The following is a 16,200-nucleotide window of genomic DNA, read 5'->3' as shown; positions in this document are numbered from 1 at the left end:
TAAATTTCTGAAAGTTTTCAACAGCCTTTGACTTGGTTTTAAGAAAATAAATCCAACACATTCTTGTTGAATCATCAATGAATAGCATAAAATATCTACAACCACCAAGGGAAGGATTTTGCATAGGACCACAAATGTCGGAGTACACAAGCTGGAGTTTGTTAGTAGCTCTCATTGCTGAACTTTTGTTAAAAGGTTTCCTGGTCAATTTCCCAAGTTGACAAATTTTGCACACACAACCAGCATCTTGAACAACAGGCATATTCTTCACTAAGTCCTTATCATGCATAGACTTTAGGCTAAAAAAATTAAAATGTCCATATCTTTTGTGCCATAAATCTGAATCAGTAACCAAACTTGATAAAGCATGATCAAGTTTTGGTTTCCAATGGAAGCTTCTATTTTTCATTGCCACAGTAATCAATAAAGAACCTCTAGGATCATGTATGATGCAGGTTTTATTTTTGAAAGTAAGAGAATAATTGTTTTCCAGCATTTGTCCTATGCTTAGCAAATTCTGATCAATCTTTGGAACATAGAGAACATCATTTATTACTTTGATACCTGAGGGTGTTTTGATCATGACAGAACCTCGTCCTACAGCATCAACGAACTCCCCATTTTCCACCTTCACTGTTGAGCAAACTTTCTTCAAGTCCACAAACAAACTAACATTTGGTGTCATATGATTAGTGGAACCGCTATCAATGAGCCAATCTTCTTGGCTGCTGTTTACACTAATACTGGAGGCCAAGGCAGTGAATACTTGTTCCTCATGTGGCGGAGTACAGTCTTCAGCTGCATTAGCTTGTTGGTGCACTTGTTTCCTCTTGGCTTTACACACTTTTTCAACATGCCCAAGTTCCTTGCAAAATCGGCACTGGATGTTGGGTCTATACCAGCAGAATTTCTCCAAATGATTTGTCTTTTTGCAATTAGGACATGGTGGAAATTTTCCACCCTTCTCAGCTGAGTCCTTACTGCTGCTGCTGCTGCCTTCCCTTTCATTTTTGCTCTTACCCATCTTCTGATTGTCGTGTTTCTTGCTTCCAACATTTGCCCTTGACTTGTGGTGAGCCAAATAAGCACCTTCTTGCTGATCTTCCATTCTCAATAGTCTTCTTTGTTCTGTGGCTTGGAGGGAGTTCACTAACTCTGACAAAGACATTTGAGAAATGTCCCTAGAATCTTCCAAAGAAGCAATCTTTGACTCAAATCTCTCAGGAAGACTTATTAACATTTTCTCCGCCACTCTTTGATCAGAGAGTTCATCACCCATGAGACGAATTTGGTTGACAATCTTCATCATCTTCCCTGAAAAATCTTTGATTGTGTCACTCTCCTTGATTCTGAGAGCTTCAAACTCCCTCCTAAGATTCAGAACCTGCATCCTCCTTGTCCTTTGGTTCCCATGAAATTCCTCCTTCAATCTGTCCCATGCTTGTTTTGCTCTGCCACAGTCCATTATTCTTGTGAGAACTTCATCACTAATAGCAGACTGTATTAGGACCAAAGCCCTCCCTTCCTTGGCTTGTTCTTCACTATGATGTCTGATTTGGGCAACAGTAGGGTTATTTGGAAGTGGTGGAGGTTGAGCACCATCATTTACTATCTCCAAAAGGCCATAAGATGTGAAATAACCCCGCATTTTTGCAGCCCAAAGCTCATAGTTCTCCCCTGTAAATACAGGAGGAGGTGGAAGAGGTAGATTTGAGGAGGCCATTTTCGTGGGTTTCCTTGTTTGTTTTCTCTCAGAGTTTCAGTGTTTGGTGTCCCTTCTAAGATCACAAAAAGCTCTGGATACCACTGTTGTAATATGGAACCAGCAAGAGCATGAAGAGAGGAATTCGAGAGAGAGATGCAGACCAAAAAAATCAGATATAAGAGAAGGGTTGTATTTTTTCATACATTCAAAATGCTTAAAAGTCTTGTCCAATGGCAACAACTCAAAACAGTACAAGATCTTGACACAACAGTACATAATCTACATAAAAGATAGACCCACGCACTTTTACATAAAATATATTATATTTCAAATTTCTCAACAGCGGCAGTTGAGATAACAAAAAGATAAGCTTTGACCAAAGCAATGCCAAACCATTAATCTAACAAAATCTCACTCTACTGTCGGCAGCAACCACCACGTCAAGGGAGATGGTTGAACATACTCTCAAGTCTTGCTAGATTTACAGCCCTTAAGGTGGTGACATATGTCTAACATACAGAGATCATGAAGACACAGATGTTGCTTATGTGGTTTCTCCAATGCCTGCGGCTTGTTACAGACTAGTTCAAGGGGTATGCATGAATGTGGGAAACATAATCTATGTAGGGGACAAATAAACGAAAACGTATAATAAACTTCTTTGCAAGGCATCCTGGTTTCTCCAATGTGAGATTGATGCATTTGAAAATAATCTCAATGAAATTCCTTATATTATGTCTTTTTAGGTTGGTGCAAGGCATCCTGGGACTTGTTCAGCTTTCTGGTGGTAAAGGACTCTTAAACTTTAAATGTTGAATAATCAAGTTGGATATTATTATAAGTCTTAGTGATGTTCTTGAATTAATTTATTGCCTTTCAAATCTAATGATATAGGGCACTGCGGCAAGTTTGGCCAAAATCTTTAGAGTCAATGCAACGTCAAAGTCATAGCCTCATACAAGGTAAATGTCGATAAACTTCTTTAAACAAAGAGGTTTCTTTTCATATTACTTTCTAATTGAGTGGTCAGAGGAAGTGATTGTAATTATCTAAGTAATATTTTGTATTTTGAGCCAAACAATACTAGAAGATTTTAAAGTTTAAGAAAGAGGGTGACAAGTTTCCCTATATATATATATATATGTTTGATTCTTCAATGGAAAATTGAAATACTTGTTTCTAGTGATGCCTAATTCATAGCCGTCAGTGCTGCAATTAGGGATGGCAACGGGTAGGATCGGGCACGGGTTTTACAATTATCAAATCCAAATCCCAGAACCCAAACCCAAACCCAAACACAAACCTTATGGGCGATAAAATGAAATCCATGCCCAAATCCATTGGGTTTCGGGTAAATTCGAAACCCAAACCCAAACCCATTAGTTACGTAGCAACTCAATCTAGAACTTACTTTCATATAAAAAAAAGTGAAATTCATAGAAAGAAAAAAAAAAAATACTATTCATCATCCTCATCCATCACTAAAGTGAGACAACAATAGTTTAGATTTTACTTTCTCAAACATACAAAAGTACAATTAATCATCAAACACTAAGAACAAAGTTTATAAATATATATATATATATATATATATATATGAGGGTTTTTATGTAATTTTATGTTTCGGGTATCTTTGGGTTCGGGTTTGGGCGGGTATGGGCACGGATTTAACTAATACTAAACCCAAACCCATAAATGGCTACAGTAATCGGCAAAACCCAAACCCAAACCCAAATCCAGTCAACTCGGATTTTGCCCGTCAAATCGGATCGGGTTCGGGCGGGTACCCATGGGTTTGGGTAAAATTGCCATCCCTAGCTGCAATGAGTCAATAGTCCTGACCTAGGAGGCTATGGATCATGGAGACTAAGTATAAACTATTTCTTTCCATTAATTCTTTAATTGTTTATTGCTCTTGGCTTTTTCAGAGGACTGGTTGAAGTTGCAAAATGCTGATGATGTAGTAGACAAAGTAACTTATGATTGTGATGCTATGGAAAGAAGTGGTGACGGTGATGGTGATGGTGATGGTGGTGGTGGTGGTGGCGGAGGTGGAGGAAGTGGTGGAGGAGGTGGTGGAGGAGGTTGTGATGGTTATGGTGATGGTGATGGTGGTGTTGGTGGTGGTGGTGGTGGAGGAGGTGGTGATGGCGATGACGATGGTGATGGTGATGGTGATGGTGATGATGATGGTGATGGTGATGGTGATGGTGATGGTGATGGTGATGGTGATGATGATTTTGATGGTGGTGGTGGTGGTGGTGGCGGAGGTGGCGGTGATTGTGATGGTGATGGTGATTTTGATGGTGGTGGTGGAAGTGGTGGCGGAGGTGGAGGTGGAGGAAGTGCTGGAGGAGGTGGTGGTGGAGGAGGAGGCGGCAGTGGTGGCGGATTCGGTGGTGGCAGTGGAGGAGGCGGTGTTGGTGGTGGAGGAGGTGGTGGTGGCGGTGGTGGTGGTGGGGGAGGAGGAGGAGGTGGTGGCGGAGCTGGTGGTGGAGGAGGAGGCGGCGGTGGTGGTGGCGGAGGTGGTGGTGGTGGAGGAGGCGGTGGTGGTGGCAGAGGTGGCGGTGGAGGAGGTGGTGGAGGCGATGGTGGTGGGGGAGGAGGCGGTGGAGAAGGTGGTGGCGGAGGTGGTGGTGGTGGTGGTGGTGGTGGTGGCGGAGGTGGTGGTGGAGGAGGTGGTGGTGGTGGCGGTGGTGGTGGTGGGGGAGGAGGAGGTGGTGGCGGAGCTGGTGGTGGAGGAGGAGGCGGTGGTGGTGGTGGCGGAGGTGGCAGAGGTGGAGGTGGCGGTGGTGGTGGTGGAGGAGGTGGTGGTGGTGGTGGCGGTGGAGAAGGTGGTGGAGGAGCTGGTGGTGGTGGTGGAGGAGGAGGAGGCGACAGTGGTGGTGGTGGTGGTGGAGGAGGAGGCGGCGACGGTAGTGGTGGCGACGATGGAGGCGGCGACGGTGGTGAGGAAGATGAAGGGGAAAAGGAAACAGCTATTGCTGATCTTGGGGGCAAACGTTTCTTGATGAATGAATTCAGCTCCACCGTAGTAGATGCCTCAGAGGGTTCTTATGACCAGGGACGAATTCACTTGAGGGGTTATGGGGTCAATTGACCCCACTTGATTTTCAATTTTTAATAGTAACATACTATATTGTGATAATATTAAGGGTTTAATTACCCCCACAATGAGATAAATGCCCCCATAAATTTGTAGATTGATTTTAAAGGCCCCATAACTTTGTCATTTATTATCCAAGAGACTATCACATTGTCCTTTCAGAGAAATCTTCTCTATTATATTAGTTACAATATGATTATGACTATCATTCTAGTGAAAATTTACGGTGTTTATATTGGGTTAAAACCATATTTTAAAAATAATTTTGTTATTAATGCATTTTGAATTCCATAGCACTTGATATATTTTATTTTATTTTTTATGATTAAATATTCTATGTTGTTAGTGAAAAAAATTGCAATGTTTCTAAAATATGAAAAACTTGTAAAGAACAATAATGGTGAGTGCTTAAATTTTAATAGTAATAAATTATTTTTATATAAACTATGTGTATATGTTGCCCCCACAATAATTAAAGTCTGGATCCGTCACTGCATATGACCGTACTACCTTGCAACAAGCTGATGAGGATGCTCCTGGTGAAGTAGTAGACAATAGACACGGTAACTAGTCATGATTCTGATGCTATGGAAACTAATAGTGGTGGCGGTGCGGCTGATGATGATGATGATCCGGGAAAGGCATTTGAAATGAGAAGAGTTAGTTCTGATCTTGAAGGTTGCAGACATTGCAAGCTAGAGAAGGCTTTCAGAGCCCGATCGGGGAGCGACCAAACTTCCCGGAGACAAGGGGTAGGTGAAAGGAGAGGTGGGGCGGTGACGCGCTGCAGCTGGGCGATCCCGGAAGGGGCTCCGGCAAGGGACTCCAATGCCAAAGTCAGAGGTTGAAAAGGGTGAGTGAGTAGTGAAATATAGATAGATAACTTACTTTTACAAGGAGGGGTAGCCCCCCTTATATACTTGCCTTGGAGCTAGGGTTTAGTCCGGTGACGTCATGCATGGCTTGTACCTTAATCTTTCCCAGTCGTTGGATCCTCTGTTATTCCTGCGGTGGTACAGTGATCTCACGGTCCAGGGTTCCTCGTGATGTGTGCCTACCCCTTAATCCCCTAAGGTAGTTGGCCGAAGTCAACTCCAAGGTTGTAGGACCAGCCATTGTCGTCCTATCGGGTGACCGTCCGTACCCGGAGGCGATCGACCTAGTGTGGGGTTCCCATAACAGTAGTCCCCCAGCTCTGACCCACTAATTCAGTGGGGCATGAGTTTAGTGGTAACCACCTTTCTTGGGTTCCCAGAATAGTAGTCCCCTAGTTCCGGTCCACTGGGTCAGTGGAACGGGGACTATGTTCGTCGTGCCCGAGGGGGGTCCTTGTCTTATATAGAGTTTGCGATTGCGTGGTTCGAGGCGGTCATGAGCGCCTAGTGCATCCTTGAGCTCTATGCCTTTGTCTCGGTTGTTGGTCCATAATTACTTAGTTGGCCGGTCGGGGTTGATCGTCTCTATAGCCGGTCGATGATGAGACAACGTGATCGACCCGGGCGTGATCGGTTGGAGCGTCTTCAGAAGAGGACATGGACGATCTTGCCGACTCCCACGTTCGTCCTATCATGGTCGAGTGGGTAGTGGACGATCTTGTCGACTCCCAGAACAGTAGTCCCCTAGTTCTGGTCCACTAGGGTAGTGGAGCTTGAACTAAAACTGTAGTTGTTATATCTTGGTTGGGCGGGGAGTAGCCGATCTTGCCGGCACCCAGAACAGCTATGAGAGTCTAGAAGTCGGGTAAAGAGTTGGCACGTGAAGTGAGGGCCGTGTGAACCGATTGTAGATTCAGAGCTAAAACCGGTTGGGCCCCAGCCCGATCGCTCGTGCGGTAAGGAGTAGAAATGTTTTGACACTTGGCTGTTTTGAGACAGTAGAGTTTCTGAATTTTCGGGACCGGTGGGGCCCTAGCCCGATCACTTGGGTTTAGTGGGATGATTGGTCTCGACTAAGCGTTTTGGCACTTAGAGGTATTTAAATGTTCATTATCCGCTCGATGAAGAACTTATGATTTCTCGACGACCATCCTCGACTAAGCGTTTTGACGCTTAGGAGGTTTCTTAGCTTGGGCTTCCACAAACACTCAATTTTAGGGGTTATGCTCGTCCTCAATTAAGTGTCTGAACACTTGGAGATTGGTCCCCAATCCGCTCTCGCTGAGTGCGCATACCCACGCTCGAGGGAGGGGGGGTTTGTCTTTATACCCCTCTCGTTGAGCGTATGGCTTTTTATCTTCTCGGCCCCTCAACCAATTAATTGGTTTTACGAGGTCTTGTCGTCCCCGGTTGGGTCTATGCCCGTCGTGTATTTTTTGTCTTCATCTTCTCCCTCGCCGAACGTTGAGGCGCTCGGGGGGGATTTCTTCTTCATTTCCCTCTCACCGAACATTGAGACGCTCGGGGAGGATTTTGTCTTCCAATCCGCTCTCGCCGAGCGTTGAGACACTCGGGGGGATTTTATCTTCATGTCCTCCCCCGTCGAACATTGAGACGCTCGAGGGGGGATTTTGTCTTCATCCAATCCGCACTCGCCAAGTGTTGAGACACTTGGGGGCGATTTTACATCACCTTATGCCTCGTCGAGCGTTGAGGTGCTCGAGGGGTCTTCCTTCTACATCTCCCTCCCATTGAGCATTGCGACGCTCCAGGGGATTTCTTATTCATGTCCCTCTCGTCGAGTATTGAGATGCTCGAGGAGGATTTCTTCTTTATATCCCTATTGCTGAGCATTGAGACACTCGGTGGGTGGGACCTTCAGCTCTTGGTTGATGCTCCAGGGGATTTCTTATTTATGTCCCTCTCGTCGAGCATTGAGATGCTCGAGGAGGATTTCTTCTTTATATCCCTCTTGCTGAGCATTGACCGGGTGAAGTATGCGACGAGGGCTTGTCGTGCCCGGTTGATTCTGTGCCCCCGGTGCTTTTATCTTCTCAGCCCCTCTACCAATTAATTGGTTTTACGAGGTCTTGTCGTGCCCGCCGAGCTTTTTATCTTCTTGGCCCCTCAACCAATTAATTGGTTTTACGAGGTCTTGTCGTGCCCGGTTGGGTCTGTGCCCCCCGGGGCTTTTATATTCTCAGCCCCTCAACCAATTTATTAGTCATGGGAGATCTTTCCGTACCCGATTGGGTCTATGCTCGGCAAGACTTTTAGTTCTTCGGTGTCTCAACCAATTAATTGGTTTTACGAAGTCTTGTCGTGCCCGGTTGGGTCTGTGCCCCCCCAAGGCTTTTTATCTTCTCGGCTCCTCAACCAATTAATTGGTTTTACGAGGTCTTATCGTGCCCGGTTGGGTCTGTGCCCCCCCCCCAAGGCTTTTTATCTTCTCGGCCCCTCAACCAATTAATTGGTTTTACGAGGTCTTGTCGTCCCCGGTTGGGTCTATGCCTCGGGTATTTTTTGTCTTCATCTTCTCCCTCGCCGAACGTTGAGGCGCTCGGGGGGGATTTTATCTTCATCTTCTCCCCCGCAGAGCGTTGAGACGCTCATGAGGGGGAATTTTGAGTGCCTTATGAGGTCTTTGAGTGCCTGATCGGGTCTTTTTTATCTTCATCTTCTCCCTCGCCGAACGTTGAGGCGCTCGGGGGGGATTTTATCTTCATCTTCTCCCGCTGAACGCTGAGACGCTCGGAAGGGGGGATTTTGAGTGCCTTATGAGGTCTTTGAGTGCCCTGATCGGGTCTTCTGCCCCTGCCAGTTGATTGGCCTTATGAGGTCTTTGAGTGCCCTGGTCGGGTCTTTTAGTTCTTCGGAGGATTCTTTGAACCTGCTACCCGCTTACAAAGTCATGCTAATACATTCGTTCATATAAGACACGTGTAGCATGTTAGTGGAAATTCTAATTATTAAAGAAAACAAAGCATATTAGAAAACATAGCATAAGAAATATTGGTTCAGTCATTTTCATGGCATTGAACTAGCCGTGATATGTGGAACTTGTTGGTCGCCTCTTGATCGTCAAAATTGCCCTTGGGTGCTCGGAGGTTGTTTTCATCGTTCCTCTTTCACTAAGGGAGATGCCCTCGGGGAAGCTTTCTTCTTGAATAGTTGCTTCGCTTGATGTGGAACTTTTGCTACTCGGTTCCATTATTTTTTGTGTAGTCGGTGTGAATGCTAGCTTCCCTTCATTTTTCCTTGATGGGATTCATGATCCTGGAGAATTATTCCATGTGGTCTCCTTAACCGATCATGTGAGCACATAAAGGAAAAATATGCTGGAAAAAACAAGTCTATAAAATGATAGTGAGTACAATAATAATTATGCAGCTTTTCTCCCATATAATAGTGAACATGACAAGTGACAACTATATTTGTTGGTGCCGAGCTTCATACGAAAATAAATAGTCACAAGAGTACCTCAGGCCCAAAATTCAAGCATATTAAACTTCCTTTTGATTTTTGAGGTGTTGAGTCTTGACTTCTTGTTTGGGTAGAAACTTGGCTGGTCTTTGTTTTCCTTCGTGTGGAAAAGCCTGGTCTCCTCCCTTTTTTTTTGTATGTAAGTGACTTTATCATTCACATTGGGTCAGATTTAATAAAGACAACCTTAACCTCTTCTTCTTTCTCATGCAAATGCCAACATTATTTTTATAGAAGACAAAAGTGAAGGTCACATGCTTCACATAATCTTAATATTGTGTGAATTGGATTCACATTCATATAATACAAAATAATGAGAAAGAGGGATGGTCATATGTTTTAAGAGTGCTCAATTAGCAAGCAGGGAAAAAGCTAATATACCCAATAAATATCATCTACTAATTTGACAGGAAAATTCTTCGAACGTTATCTACCAACCAAGATGGTGCTAATATACTTCTAAGCATATATATATATAATCATATTTCAAAATCATACTCCTATTCTCCCTTAAAAAATTTAGCCAGCATATACCCTAATGGGTCTTTGGTCATGGGAAGACATTTTTCTTTCAAGCTTCTCCCCTTCACGTGGGACGACATGAGGTGTGTTGGTTCCACATTTTAAAGGGCATGTATATGTTGACATAGTTACTTATAAAAGCTGATTGACAGTACGGTCATAAGATGTTTGGATCGGATGTAATTATTATAACCAGTTTTTCTAATATATATTCGTACAAAAGAAAAGATAAAAAGCTCGGCGGGCACGACAAGACCTCGTAAAACCAATTAATTGGTAGAGGGGCCGAGAAGATAAAAGCACCGGGGGGCACAGACCCAACCGGGCACGACAAGCCCTCGTCGCATACTTCACCCGGTCAATGCTCAGCAAGAGGGATATAAAGAAGAAATCCTCCTCGAGCATCTCAATGCTCGACGAGAGGGACATAAATAAGAAATCCCCACAGACGGCGCCAATTGATCGGGGAGCGAACAAACTTCCCGGAGACAAGGGGTAGGTGAAAGGAGAGGTGGGGCGGTGACGCGCTGCAGCTGGGCGATCCCGGAAGGGGCTCCTGCAAGGGACTCCAATGCCAAAGTCAGAGGTTGAAAAGGGTGAGTGAGTAGTGAAATATAGATAGATAACTTACTTTTACAAGGAGGGGTAGCCCCCCTTATATACTTGCCTTGGAGCTAGGGTTTAGTCCGGTGACGTCATGCATGGCTTGTACCTTAATCTTTCCCAGTCGTTGGATCCTCTGTTATTCCTGCGGTGGTACAGTGATCTCACGGTCCAGGGTTCCTCGTGATGTGTGCCTACCCCTTAATCCCCTAGGGTAGTTGGACGAAGTCAACTCCAAGGTTGTAGGACCAGCCATTGTCGTCCTATCGGGTGACCGTCCGTACCCGGAGGCGATCGACCTAGTGTGGGGTTCCCATAACAGTAGTCCCCCAGCTCTAACCCACTAATTCAATGGGGCATTAGTTTAGTGGTAACCACCTTTCTTGGGTTCCCGGAACAGAGCCAAACCCCAACCCTGCCTCAAAACTGTCAATGGCAGATATTTGCCTCTAAGACTCTCTAGACCACAATCAGAGTATTATGCGAGGAGGCTGCAGAGGCTTGACTTAATAAACCAAACCCCGCATCAGAACTGCCAATGGCAGATTGTTGCCTCTAAGAAGACACTGTAGACCAGTTTCAGACATTGAAGATATGATGAGGCTGAGGAGTCTGAGGAGGACCAAACTTTGGAACAAGGAGTAGTAGTTTATGATTCTGTTCCTATGGCAAAAAAATCTATTTGTGGTGATCTACGGCATGTGTACTTTTCTATTTTTGTCATTTTATGCGTATTATATTTATAACAGTGTTTAAAGGTTAAGCCTTACAAACTGGGTTAAAAAATTAAGTTGCCATTATGATCTACCTTTATTGTAAAACCAATTCAAGTAATGAATGCATGACAATTGACAGAGGAATCTGCACTAAACTATGACAAAGCAACTAGTCCAATTTTTAAAAATAATAGACAAAACCATTTGATACAAGCTTTAAGACTTGTTATTTAGAGGGACTCGAAGGCACTGCTTAAGAACCAGATCACAAAAATCTATTTGTTGTGATCTACGGCCATTTTGAAGCTAAACTATAACACTGTTTAAAAGGCTAAGCCTTACGGATTATTACAGAGATCAAAAGCTAGTTAACCTTAAAGTGTTTTTTTAGACTTTAAAAGGGAATTTGAACAATCACCAAACTTCTTTCTTATAGATTTTGGTAATATTGGTCTACAATACTCGAGAGAATGACAATCTCATCCCAAACACGAAACTAATAATTTGCAAACCATTCAGCACAAAATGGGACATGGATATACCAATACCTAGGAAGCAATTAACCAAGTTTATCATGACAATTGGAGCACAAGGATGACCCTAAAAGGCAACCAAACCTCATAGTGAAAGGCCCAGCTTATAGCCTCAATCTTGTAACTCTTCAATTGATTTATAACTACTTGATAGAAGATATTGAAAAGAAAAAAAATTGATGAAAAGTGCCAAAAAAAATTAAGGTGTAAAAATCAATTTCATCTTTTTTTTTCGAAGGAGGAATTATATATTGATAGAGAAACTTCAAAGTGGCTAAAAGCTAAAAGAAGCCAGAGTAATTACAAGGAAACAGAGTAAAAAGAAAGACAGGAACTAGCGAAAATAAAACAGCAATATAAAAGCAGAAAAGAAACAGGTAATTAATGGTTTTATGGTAACAAGTGGGTCTTTCAAGTGGGTCTTTTGGATTTTTGGAGATGATTCGCACCATTTAGTAGGAGGATATAGCAAGGCTTTTTTTTTTCAATCATGACACCCGAACTCTACTTTATTTGAAGAAAACTAAATTTCATTCACTTATTCCAATAGGCAGCATGCAAAATTCAATACAAAGTGCGTTCATTTAAAAAGAAAAAAATGCAATTGCCAATATTCCACAAACTATCACAACTTTTTTCTTGAGCCTAGGAGCTGTAATTGCCAAATTATAAATGATAAAAGATTAAAAGGTAAAGAAAAGCCCAATTTGTCTAGAAGCTAACAATCTTCCACTAAATGCAATTGCCAAATTAAATGAAAACCCCAATTTGTCTAGGAGCTAACAATATCACAACTTCTTCATTTTTTATTTTTGTTAAGCCAAAAAAATATATATATATATATATATATATATATATATATATATATATAAAAGAAATAAAGCACAAGAATGTAAGCACAAAAAGTTGACAACATTTAACTTCTAGGGAAAATAACTTCAACTCCTCGTAGATAAAAAGACTCAACCTTCATTCTGTCTTGAGCCTTACAATTTACCATTTGACGGTATCTGCAAGTAGACAATCAAACATTTAAGAGACATAAGCACATAACAAAAGACTGCACATAAGAAAGTTAAATTGAATCTTTATGAAAAAGAAAAAAAGTAGGCACCTTGAATTGAAGACTTGTTATTGTAGCTCTCAATACAGTATCTCCAACTATCAACCTCAACTCATTCACAAAATCATGACGGGAAATTTGTTTTGCCTGAACTAGAACGACATGATATATTAGAGACATTTTATTAATCAAGACAAACAGGCAAGAATTGGAGCTATTTTATATACCTTGTATAGTTCATAATGTTCTTTGATAAAACTCATATCACTTCCAGAAACCTTGTCATTGATAGCATTAATAAGCATAGGAAAAGGAAGCCAAGGAGATTTTGGAATCTTCCGGGTGCTAGCAATCCCATTAGCAGTTATTCCCTGAAGTATCTTACAATCAAAAGAAGTTCTTCATAAAGGAATTAAAGCTAAAAATCTTAGGATTTAAGACCATAAGAAAAATCTAAAAAATACAAAGCGCCTACAAGTTGTATGTGAACACATAAATATGTTTATCAAACAATCAATCTCACACGTAAAACATTACAGGAAACAAAATGAGTTAGTAGAGCAATGATAACTTAAAGAGCTACATTTCTTAAAGGTGAGAATAATTAAATGTACTCAATTACATAAAAAAAAACTTACATGATCACATTCCTTAAAATCGACAACATATTTACTAGTTCCATCCAGAAATTCTTCCATAAAATAAAGGTATATTAAGCTAACCACTTTTAATATTTAAGAATAGAACAACCACAATTTTTTTTTGGGTAAGCCAAATTAATAAAATAAAGAATGAAGTATTTTGGGGATGCTAAAACCATTTACAGAGAAGAGATGAAACAGAATAACAGAAGAACAAAACAAAGAGAGAAAAAACCACAATCTTTCTTATCAAGAGAATAAAACTGAACAAAATTATATTTAAAGTACAAGTTAAAAAGGTGTAAGTATTCTTAGATAAAAAAAAAGCAATTAAAATATTGGTATTAACATTGTCTTTTACATAGAAACTTCAAAAACATAAGATGCGTAACTCATATCAAGTAACTTACAGAGGCTAGTTGTAACATGTCACCAGAATGATAACTAGCCGAATCATCCATAGAAAAATTAGCATCAGAATCATTATTCTCTCCCATGGTTCCACAAAAGTGTCCTATAACAAAGCATCATGCATGTTTAGTGTTTGAGAAGAAACTTTTTCTTAAAAGGAATAACACTAAATAATTTAGCAGGTTGGTTGTTTCATTTAAACAGAGTGAGCTCATCAATTTGTTGAATGTAAGAGAACCAAACCACAAGGAGATAATAATCTATGAATGAAACCGTATTTCCTAATACCAAAATGATTTTTTGATAGATTTTTCATCTAAATGGAAACAATGAATCGTAGATATGAATTGGTTTTCCTTTGATCAACCCATTGAGCACTAATTATATATACAAAAATGTACAACTTATCAATGCTACTATGTCAATATAAAATTCACACAAAAAAGGAATAATGTATATTACCTTCAGCATCCTCAGAGATCTTGAAACTAACAACAAATTGTGGATAGATGTGAGTGCTTATATTCATATTCCATACTATATAGTATCTTGGACATTGGATGTCATCCACCCCATTATCATATACAGAGCTGCTGGGTTGAAACTGTTCATTGTTGGTGCCAATGCCAGCATGAAGGACTTCCATGTTCCCCATTATTACACGACAAAAGACCAAATGTCGAACACCATTTTCGTCAATATCACAATAACGAGCACTGTAAATATGGAAAAATGAATCTTATTATTAGTATGTAAAAGATATTACTTTTCATAAGTTGATCATCTGAAAACTAACCTAGCATAAGGGCAAGTAACAGCTGCAAGTAAAACACCAACACCGTATGTGCATTTGGTTGTACATAGTGCACAATGCCCAAGTCCACATTCCATCATTGTAGATAGTTCTCCTTTAGAAAAATGAAGCCAAGCATATCTAACATTAGCTTCCCCATGGGATTCCTTTGTAATTTTAGCTTGCATCTGAAATAGCTTCAATTGTGCTTGCATTGATTCACCTAGGCAATGATTTATCTCTATTATCTCAAAATCATAACTGCCAAGACAACTCATTCCATTAAGGAACATCTCTTTTACAGAATTTAAATCTGGTTTTCCCTGTGCAAATTCAATGTAAGGAACTAAACCTACATGATTCAGCGAAATGGCTTCACCACCACTAGACTCCCTAGCACACTTCCTCGACATGGATTCATCAACCCCATTCACTTTTATTTCAATACGCAATTTCATACACTCGTGTTTGTATGAGTGATAAGATTCTTCATAAGAAGTAACATAGAGTTCAGGGAAAAAGCATCTCCCTGCTTCATCAATCCATGCTATGGGTTGTTGCAAACCAGTTTTCAAATCCACCTGACACATATGTAGAAAATTTAGCATAAGATCACGACCATTTAACCTTATTTCCATAGCTGCCTTTTTTATTTCAAAGTCCTTCTTAAACAAGTCAAAGACTTCTCTAGGATAGTCCAACCATTCGCCATTACTATAGAGCATCATATTTACAAATCTTCCACTCTTCTTATAGTTTAAATACTGCCTAACAAAGAATTGTCCACATGAGAACCAATAATTGTCCTTTGGTTTTCATAATCACCCGATCTCATTTTTTGACAACTCTACTTGTGGGTGATGCAAGTGATGGTTGTTGATATATCGTCGTTCGCAAAGCTCGGTTTAAATGTGCATCACAACATGCAACCTTCTTTTTCTTCATTTCAGGTTTAACTTCCCCTTTTGTATACTTATGAATATCTATGAACACACAAATAGAAAAACTCAAATACAGTAGTCAAATAGAACCCTATACCTTGAACAATTTTGAAGTCAAAATGGCAATGACGAAGACAATGACATCAAGAAAAATTGGCAATCCTTGGATGTTTAAAACTTTTCAGAACATAGGATAGGACTAACACGTAGGATCGCGTATAAATTTTTTGACATAAAGGATCATGTGCTCCAAAAGGATTGAAAAACTTTATGTGAAAGGGGAACAAATAACATAACAACCATAGTAGTAAAAATACAAATATTTCTTAAATACAAAGAATGAAGCACAAACATCAAAATTAAAGCATATGGAAAAAAATCATATAAACTTGAAATATGTCACTAAATTGACAAATCTACACATAAATGATTTTATGCATACTAGCACTACAGTTAGCATTCAAATTGCACGTGCACTTTGGATAAGTTAGAAAACAAAACTAAACGAAGTCATAGCAATAGCTAGCCTGAGCCAAATACACTCTTCAAAAAGATCAAAACAAATACCAAAACAAAATCCCACCCTGTCCCTGTCTATCAATATCACTTTCAATAGAGATATTAGCTCTGAAGAAGTTAAGACAAAAAAAGGCTCAACCACAGAGAATAATACAATCTGAGTATCTGACTCAGAAATGATGAACCCGAATCCCAAATTAAAAAATGAATTAAACACGAAAATTTTGCAAAAGATCCAATAAATCACTGTAATTCTAACCAGAAACAACGTGGAATGAAAAAAACTGAT

General features: G+C 40.7%; 1 protein-coding gene across 1 annotated transcript; it reads right to left on the bottom strand.

Annotated features, from left to right (window-relative positions):
* Window positions 1-12,529: 12,529 nt before the first annotated feature.
* LOC130744633 (inactive poly [ADP-ribose] polymerase RCD1-like) lies at window positions 12,530-15,179 on the bottom strand. Its single transcript, XM_057596803.1, has 6 exons — window positions 14,455-15,179; window positions 14,121-14,374; window positions 13,658-13,761; window positions 12,834-12,986; window positions 12,658-12,753; window positions 12,530-12,553 (listed from the first exon to the last, which is right to left on the bottom strand). The coding sequence occupies exons 1-6, from the start codon at window positions 15,177-15,179 to the stop codon at window positions 12,530-12,532; spliced, it is 1,356 nt and encodes a 451-aa protein (XP_057452786.1).
* Window positions 15,180-16,200: the final 1,021 nt, after the last annotated feature.

Source organism: Lotus japonicus, chromosome 3, assembly GCF_012489685.1.
Source record: "Lotus japonicus ecotype B-129 chromosome 3, LjGifu_v1.2".
Taxonomy (NCBI): Eukaryota; Viridiplantae; Streptophyta; class Magnoliopsida; order Fabales; family Fabaceae; genus Lotus; species Lotus japonicus.
The sequence above is the reverse complement of the archived record's forward strand: the minus strand, read 5'-3'. Positions and strand labels throughout refer to the sequence as shown.